The 8,962-nt window shown below is 38.5% G+C and overlaps 1 protein-coding gene across 1 annotated transcript; it reads left to right on the top strand.

The window, feature by feature from the left end:
* The first annotated feature begins 515 nt into the window (after window positions 1-515).
* On the top strand, window positions 516-3,256 carry LOC103372320 (tripartite motif-containing protein 16-like). The gene has a single exon (XM_008301927.1). The coding sequence runs from the start codon at window positions 553-555 to the stop codon at window positions 2,221-2,223; it is 1,671 nt and encodes a 556-aa protein (XP_008300149.1). The 5' UTR covers window positions 516-552; the 3' UTR covers window positions 2,224-3,256.
* The last annotated feature ends 5,706 nt before the right edge of the window (window positions 3,257-8,962 follow it).

Genomic DNA, 8,962 nt, shown 5'->3' with positions numbered 1-8,962 from the left:
GCTTCTCCTTTCTTTTATTAAATTATTGCTGCCATCTAGCGGCAGCAGGACACATGTTAAGAAATCTAAAGAGAGCGAAGAACCCTGGAATCAACCCTATTTGAAAATGTAAACACTGTTTTGCATGTCAATACATTACCAGTTCACGACAGCGATCAGTGTTCAGCGTTTAGGTTACTTTAATGTTTGTAAATACCTTTATTCAAAGTGAGTGACATGTAAAAACTTCACAGACATGACAAGAATATGTTGTCATTGTGTGAAAAGGGTTAAACACATGCTGTCTCCTCTTCCTGAATGAATCAGCCTGATAACCCTCCCTCCTCCTGTTGCTCTCAAACACAGCAGCTCCACTCTGTCAATATATTTCCTGGTTCCCTCCCCTTTAGATCTGCACTGTGAGGATGGGTGGAACCAACATGGGGGAAGTGGAAGAGCTGAAAGGCCCCATTCGCTTGCAGGATCACATGATGTAGAGATCATAGATCAGACTGGTTTCAGGTACAAGGAAGTGAAACTCAGTCAGTCAGTCAGTGCTGCTCAGAGGGGAAAATGGCTCAGAAAGGAGTTCAGCTAAACCGAGAAACGTTTTCTTGTTCGATCTGTCTGGATCTACTGAAGGATCCGGTGGCTATTCCTTGTGGACACAGCTACTGCATGGAATGTATTAAAACCCACTGGGATGAAGAGGACCAGAAGGAAATCTACAGCTGCCCTCAGTGTAGGCAAACCTTCACACCGAGGCCTGTTTTGGTGAAAAACACCATGTTGGCAGTTTTATTGGAGGAGCTGAAGAAGACCGGACTCCAAGCTGCTGCTGCTGATCCCTGCTGTGCTGGAGCTGAAGATGTGGCCTGTGATTTCTGTACTGGGAGGAGGCTGAAGGCTGTCAAGTCCTGTTTAGTCTGTCTGGCCTCTTATTGTGAGAAACACCTTCAGCCTCACTATGATGCACCTCCATTAAAGAAACACAAGCTGGTGGAGCCCTCCAAGAACCTCCAGGAGAACATCTGCTCTCTTCATGATGAGGTGATGAAGATGTTCTGTCGCACTGATCAGCAGTCTATCTGTTATCTCTGCTCTGTGGATGAACATAAAGGCCACGACACAGTCTCAGCTGCAGCAGAACGGACTGAGAGGCAGAAAGAGCTGGAGGTGAGTCGACTAAACATCCAGCAGAGAATCCAGGACAGAGAGAAAGATGTGAAGCTGCTTCAACAGGAGCTGGAGGACATCAGTGTCTCTGCTGATAAAACAGTGGAGGACAGTGAGAAGATGTTCAGTGAGCTGATCCATCTCATCCAGAAAAGAAGCTGTGATGTGAAGCAGCAGATCAGATCCCAGCAGGAGACTGAAGTGAGTCGAGTCAAAGAGCTTGAGGAGAAGCTGGAGCAGGAGATCAGTGATCTGAAGAGGAAAGACGCTGAGCTGAAGCAGCTCTCAGATACAGAAGATCACAACCAGTTTCTCCACAGCTACCCCTCAGTGTCAGCACTCAGTGAGTCCACACAGTCATCCAGCATCACCATCCGTCCTCTGAGATACTTTGAGGACGTGACAGCAGCTGTGTCAAAGGTCAGAGACAAACTACAGGATATTCTGAAGAACACATGGACAAACATCTCACTGACAATCACACAACCAGATGTTTTACTGTCAAATTCACATTTAGAACCAATGTTCAGAGCTGATTTCTTAAAGTTTTCACGTGATATCACACTCGATCGAAACACAGCAAGCATACATCTGTTATTATCTAAGGGGAAAAAAAAGGCAACATTAGTAACTGAATGCCAGCCTTATCCTAAGCACCCAGAGAGATTCACTGAATGGTGTCAAGTCCTGAGCAGAGAGAGTCTGACTGGACGTTGTTACTGGGAGGTTCAGTGGAGGGGAGGTGGAGGTTATGTAGCAGCTTCATACAGGACGATAGACAGAGGGCGGAACTGGAAGGACTGTAAGTTTGGACATAATGAGAAATCTTGGGCATTAAAATGCTACCAAAACACTTATGAATTTTTCTACAACAAGATTTCAACTCCTGTCTCAGGTCCTCAGTCCTCCAGAGTAGGAGTGTACCTGGATCACAGTGCAGGTATTCTGTCCTTCTACAGCGTCACTGAAACCATGACTCTCATCCACAGAGTCCAGACCACATTCAGTCAGCCGCTGCATGCTGGACTCTGGGTTGTTGGCTCTGCTGAGATTTGTAAACTCAATTAAACGGAAGTCTTATATCTGTGTTCAGGGCAGGAACACAACTCTTAACTTGTCACAAAGTTGTTCTGTAACTGCTGGACATGTAAATGATTGGGTTAAAACTTGATGATCAGTGTTCATAGCAGAGGTGTTAATGTTGAATGTTTCACGTTTTAAAAAAAAGAGCAGAAATCATTGATTTTCTTTTCTGATTTTAATGACTGTGGTTTTGATTTTCACTTTTCAGTATTTTGTGATCAAAGACCAATCCACGATTTTTAATTAGTTTTTATTTAAATTGCATTGTTTACTTTCACTGCTGTGATGATGATTGAAAAAAAAAATTGATCTCTGTCGATAGCTGGACAGATTTTGCCAGCTGCGTTTATTTTTCTCTATGAGTTCAGTTCATTGCTGACATTCAGAATTCCACACCACATGTTGAACATACGTCAACCAGATTCACACTCACCTTCTGTGAAGTTTTTGTTTTCTAACTCAACAGTCAGTGGAAGTTGGAACATTTTCTGGAAAACTCTCAGTATTCTGTGTGAAGTGTAAAGATGTTTATAGTGCCTGTGAAAAGTGAAGCATGGTGGTGGCCATGATGCAACATCATGATGCTGCCACCACCGTGCTTGGCCATGCTTGATCATTGTAAAACAATAGAAGGAAAAAAAAAACTTTCAAGGGGAGTGACTACTTTTTTATAGGCACTGTAAAACTTAAGACAGTGTCCGCCATGAATCATATATTTGTTCAAAGGTTGAAAGTCATCAGAATAAGATAAGCTTTTTGGTTTCTTTGCTGGAGACCGGTTTTCTGGATCTTGTTTGTCAGTAGCTCCTCCAGCAAATTTTACAGTTTTGTCTAAAATGTTCTGCATGTGTTTGCATTCATTTTAGTTTGTGTTTGCAGGAGATTTATGTTGAGCAGTGTGACTTGTTTGATTTTAAAGTGACACTTAATGTGAATTATTTTCCTCTTATTATTATTATCTGTTATGATCTGCTTGTACGACCACACTGGGGATTAATAAAATTATTGTTGATTTAAATGAGTTGCTGCTCATTGTGCTGGAATGTGGCAAAGTCTGATAACACTCCTTCCATCTGCTCTCAAACACAACTCATCCCTTCCCACGTCTAAGGTTTAAAATGGACTGACAAGAGTAGAGTTGGATTAGACTAGGCCGTTAAAACACTAGTAAAATGAAAATGCTGCATATTACACCCATATATATAACATAAGTTTTTAAGCTGATTAAATTAAGTTGTTCCAACTAGTTTTACTGTATATTTGTATATTGTATATTTTAGTTCAAAATTAGTTAGGTTGATCTCTATAAATAGTAATGCTGTAGGGTCTTGGACTTAATATTTAAATTAGTCACGTTAACCTCTGCATTTAATAATACTAAAGGGTCTTAGCTGTAATATTACATTGGTGAGATTATGTTTCATATTTCACAACATATTAATCATTAAAAAATAAAAAACAACAAACTGTTAATATTGTCCATATGTGCCATTTGTATAACGGTGACTTTACTTGGCAGCAAGTACATGTTATTTCCAGGTTACTTAAAAGCAATTTTTAAGTGTTATGTACTTAAATATCATAGTTCAGATTTAAGTAGGCAATGAGAGGACTTTAAATCCTGACCTGAGTGAAAAAATCATTTATTACGTGAATTTCATTTAGTTACCTCAACTTAAATAACATGAATTTTGCTGTAAGCTGTGTTCTTTTAGATAAAAGAGAAAGAAGTAATGCTGTTGACTATTGAGAATTACTGTCTTCTCTGCGTGTTCGTTTCTAAAGATGAGATCGGATTCAATTCGGTCTCAATCAATCAATTTAATTACACATTGAATATTGCATTACAGAGCTCTGGGTCAAACTTTCCCTGGCATCAGACAAAGCAAGACTACTCCTGTTGCCTCTGACCCTTCTTTTTACTACTCAGTCACGTGATGCCTGGTCAGGTCGTAAAACAACTGATTAGGGCCCATCTTCATCACACTGAACGGTTGCATCCTTATATGGACTTCTTTTGCTCCGTCTGTTGTTTGTCCTGTGAAACCATAAAAGAAACAGACCCAAGCAACTTCTTCAAAAGAAAACATTTCATGACGATGTGCATATATGTAACTTCTTTTATATTTTAAACCTTAAGGACTATACTTCACACATGATATAATATATTTATACACAACATGACTCTGAAGTCAACTGGAAGAAGGTTCTTTATTCTGATGAGACTATGAGATGCTGTTTGGCAGACACCAAACACTGCACATCATCACAAACACTCCATCCCCACCATGAAGCATGGTGGTGGCAGCATCATGGTGTGAAGGATGGTGGTGGAAGGTGCAAGGATCGGATCAGTCATGGAAAGGCAAGTTTTTATGTCTTGTACTTTTCAGCAACAAGGCAATTCAGAGTATTACATAAAACATAAAAAGCATCAAGACAAACTGTAAATGAAACATAAACCAATGTGAAAACAGCATTTCAACACAATTAATTAAAATAGCTAAAAACAAAATTAAAAAGGAAGATAATGGGAATGTGAAGTTAGAGTGTTGTGTGAAATATTCAGAAGAAGAAGGTTTTTGTCCTTCAACAGCATCTCTGAAACCATGACTCTCCTCCACAGAGTCCAGACCACATTCACTCAGCCGCTGCATGCTGGACTTTGTGTTTACTACACTGGAGAATCTGCTGAGATCTGTCAGCTCACAAACAAAGGGAATTTTTCATTCTTCAGAGGGGTTAAATGTGTGCTAGTTTTGCATTTCATTTTCTCTCCCTGATTGTTGCGATGCTTCTTTGCTGCACAGAGATCAGCTGTCAGTCCAGCATCATGATAGTACTTTGACATGTTCTCAACAGCTGTTGTGTTGATGTGATTAAGGTTGTTTCTTGTGTCTGTTCAGCCACGGAGGCTGTCTCTGCTCATGATGATTTTTACTTCAAACATGAAAATGTAAACTTCTCTGTGCTCTGCATGTCTAATAAACATTTGTATTGATTAATTTTCTCCACTTCCAGATGTGCAACATTTTTAATTATGCATGTCACATTTCTGGATTTGGAGCCTGATTCTCTTCATGTTTGTGCTTTTTCATTGGGTTTCCTTCAGCATGCCTACAAAACATTATAACAAATACTCTTAAAACTGTCAGTATTATTGTTAAGACAACATTCCTTTTCCTATATTGCATGTGAATGATGTGACTCATACTATATTGAATTACAGTCCAATTATTATTAATTTTATTAACTGTTCAGTCCAGAAATTCAGGAAAAACCTCAGACTGACTGTGTGGGAGTTTTACTTTATTGACTGATGAGAACAAAGTGCATTTATGTTAGTTTCAGCAGAGAAATGACCTGAGTATAACACAGCTGATAACATCACTATCATATTCTCTATAACCAACTTTGAACATCAGTATTATGGGATGTATCATAGTTTGATTTGCATGTGTAATTGATGGTTGGTTATCACAAGTTGAAGAGAATAAAAGGCCTCATTTTTATCTACATTTCATACCAGCTGATCATCTTCTAGACACGATTCCTTCTGTTTTAAAACCGTTTTCTTTTTCAGATTTGGTTGATTTGATCTGGAATGACCTGTGTAGGCTTTTACTTTTACCTTTGCAGATTTTGAGTTCTCCACTAGAGGTCGGTGTTTGCAAACATATTCCTCTGATATGTCTTGTGTTTTTGTCTGTCAGTACAAACTGGACACTATTGCCAAAAGCATGCAGACATGCCTGCCTGTTTAGTCACATACAGCATGTAACAGAAGTACAGGTAATGTCATTTGAATTAAAAGTTGTAGCACCTCACAGTAATCACATTACTACTGAGTTGAACAGCAGACTATTTGCTCTGATGTCTGATTAAAACCCAACAGTTTAGGTTTACTATATTCAAGATTCAGGCCCCACGGTAGGAACTAAAGACAACAAAAGTCAGTTCACTTTATATTGCTATGATTCAAATCTGTCATTTTTTCATGTACTTTGAATGTCCATCTGTATTTTAGATAACAGAATCAATCCTCTTTAGCATAAAGGATACCAGAGTCCACTCATTCCTTCAGAGATGTCCTCACATTCTTCACACTGTTTTATTCAGCTGCTCTTTGCTGGAGGGGTTGTGTTGCTCTACTTTTCTCTTTGAAATACCCCAAAGGGCTTCTTGGATTCAGGTCAGGACACACACTGTCCAGGTTGTAGTTTTCACTTTGTTCCTGTGTAGAACCTCTTGTGTGATTTAGTTCTTTAAATGGTTCTCCTTCTGGAATATTTTGCTTCTTCTAGTTTCTGCTGACTGCGAGTCATCTTATCAGTCAGTATTCTGGTTTATCCTCAGACATTCATCTATAAATGTCCTCAACACCTTTTACACTCATGCAGCCTCTTACCATCACTCTCCCTCCTCTGTGCTTCACTCTCAGGATGATGCATTCACTGTCCTGGTCAGGTTCACGCCAAACATGCTGGACTCCATCTGAGAACAACAACTTTATATTCTGACCAAAGAATGTTCTTTAACATTCATCAGGCTTCTTTTCATGTTCTTTAGCAGACTTTCATATGGAAGTTTTGTTCTGAGCAGCGATTAAGTTTTTTTCTTGTCCTCAATCCAGAGAAGTTGAAGTGTCCTTCACACTGAGCTTCACAGAAACTCTGGTTTCTATTGATGTGCCAAGTCTGAAGCAGCTGTTTTTCCACTGCTACATTGTGAAAGTAGTTCATTGTCCATGGAGTCATTTTAGGAGGACGACCACTGCAGCTCTGTTTAGTGGTGCTATGGTTCCTTCTATACCTCCTGATCACTGCTGACACTGTAGTTCACTGATTTTTAGTTGTTCACGGATCTTAACACATCCTTTTCCATCTTTGTGGAGTCTCACAGTCAGATTTTTCAGTTCCTCTGTTCAGTTCTTTTATATGTGGAGCCATGATGCAGACATAGACAGTTGATAAAAATAATTTTCTTTAGATTTTTGTCACCAAGTATTTTATATTAGAAAATATTCTATGTGTATTGTTTTATATTATTGTGAGATGCAGCTACAGATGGATCCAAAAATGTCCCTAGTTGACTTCTGCATTATAATTTCTTTTTGTTTATACGACTAAAACGTTTCATGGCAGCTTCATTTTATCCCCCTAATATTTCAGTTCACCCATAATCAGAGACTATTTGATTTACTTGTTCCATATTGCAGACTATGAATCAATGACATTATGAGAAATAACAATAATTGCAGGCTTTTATTTGTAGTAGTTTCTGAAATATTGCAGTTCAGACTTGAATTTCAGTGTGTGTAGAAATTTGCTAAAAATGGGTCAATGGGCAATTTTTAAAATGGTATCTCGGAAACGATTACAATTTCACAAACACCTTTATGAGTATACATATTTATGCTCCCAAAAAATAGAGAAATTAGAGATGGCTGAGCAGAAATAGTTGCAAAAATCTGATGATTTGAGATGGAATGACCCGTGTCTTTAGTTTCAGTGATCACAGGTGAATTCACTTTTGTTACATTACGTTTCTTCTAAAATCGTTCTAAAATGTTTTATTATTATTATTGTTTATAAGAGGACTTAGAAATAATGCTAATATTCAGAGGAGATGCAGATTTGAATCATTTGACATTAGAGGTTTTCTCACTTCTGTTTCAAAATGTATATCACTGCAGGGCCACATGTGATCCTGTTATATCCAGTTTTAGCTTAAACCTAAATCATGTGTGTGTTCTACTGCCTTATTTTTGTATTTTGCCTTTATGTTTTTCTGTGATTATTGGTAAAATTTGCAGCCCTGCTTGGTGATGCTGTTCCTGTATTTTGAAGGCGGATTGTCATTGTTTAACTGCGGGCAATTGACGGAGCTCAGACTGAAGATGTTTTCTTGGTGAGATTTCTAACGGGAGTCGGTATTTGTCGTGTTTTCTCCCGCAGAAGGTAGAGAGTAGTTCGGATGTGAAGTTTTAAAGACGCTGGTCTCTGCAGAGTTTCGGGTCAGTGCAGCGCAGCGTCATCCTTCGTGTTGTTTAATTCATCGGTGAGTTAGCAGTTAGCTCACCGGCTAGCTCACCGATGCAGCCGCTCTGCTTTCCAAAATAAAATCCTTGTAGTGCAACACTTTTTATAGTGAAGCATTTAACAGGTCTGAGCTGCTAAATTGGACACGTTGCGGTTCATTTTCCAGAATGAGCTAACTTTTAAATAATTAGCTTCTCTCCGAACTTGTAATAAGCCAACATTAGCGTGCTATCTATTAACCTGGCTCCATGTGACTAGTTTATTGAGGTTAAAATGTTGTCATAACTTGATTTTTTTTTTTTACTGGCCGAATTTATAAGCAGACAGGAACGATTCAAACACCTGTATAGGTATGATCAGATATGTAGGACAAATAAATACACAGAAAAAAAGTCTTAAATTTTACAAAGAGTTAATGTAATTTAGCAGTGCTTTGAATTTTACTTTTAGTACATAGTAAAGGGGTTCCACTTTAAGTTTGAGTTTTAAACATGAATGCTTTACTACAAGTTTGAAATATTGCATTGCAGAATGAAGTGTATGGTTTTATTTTGCTAAAAGCGGTTTAATTTACTGGTTGATTAGATGTAAAACGTAGCAATTACTTGTTTGTTTTGCTGGACGAATTCATCAGTAGACAGCAACAGTCACACTCGTGTGTGGGTTTGATAAGATATGTAGGA

Source organism: Stegastes partitus, unplaced genomic scaffold (assembly GCF_000690725.1).
Source record: "Stegastes partitus isolate 25-593 unplaced genomic scaffold, Stegastes_partitus-1.0.2 Scaffold1733, whole genome shotgun sequence".
NCBI classification, from domain to species: Eukaryota; Metazoa; Chordata; class Actinopteri; family Pomacentridae; genus Stegastes; species Stegastes partitus.
Note: the sequence above shows the minus strand (reverse complement) of the source record. Positions and strands in the feature narration are given on the sequence as shown.

What these genes read in the sequence shown, in the direction of transcription:
- LOC103372320 (XM_008301927.1), top strand. Translation starts at nt 553, where the DNA reads ATGGCTCAGAAAGGAGTTCAGCTAAACCGAGAAACGTTTTCTTGTTCG.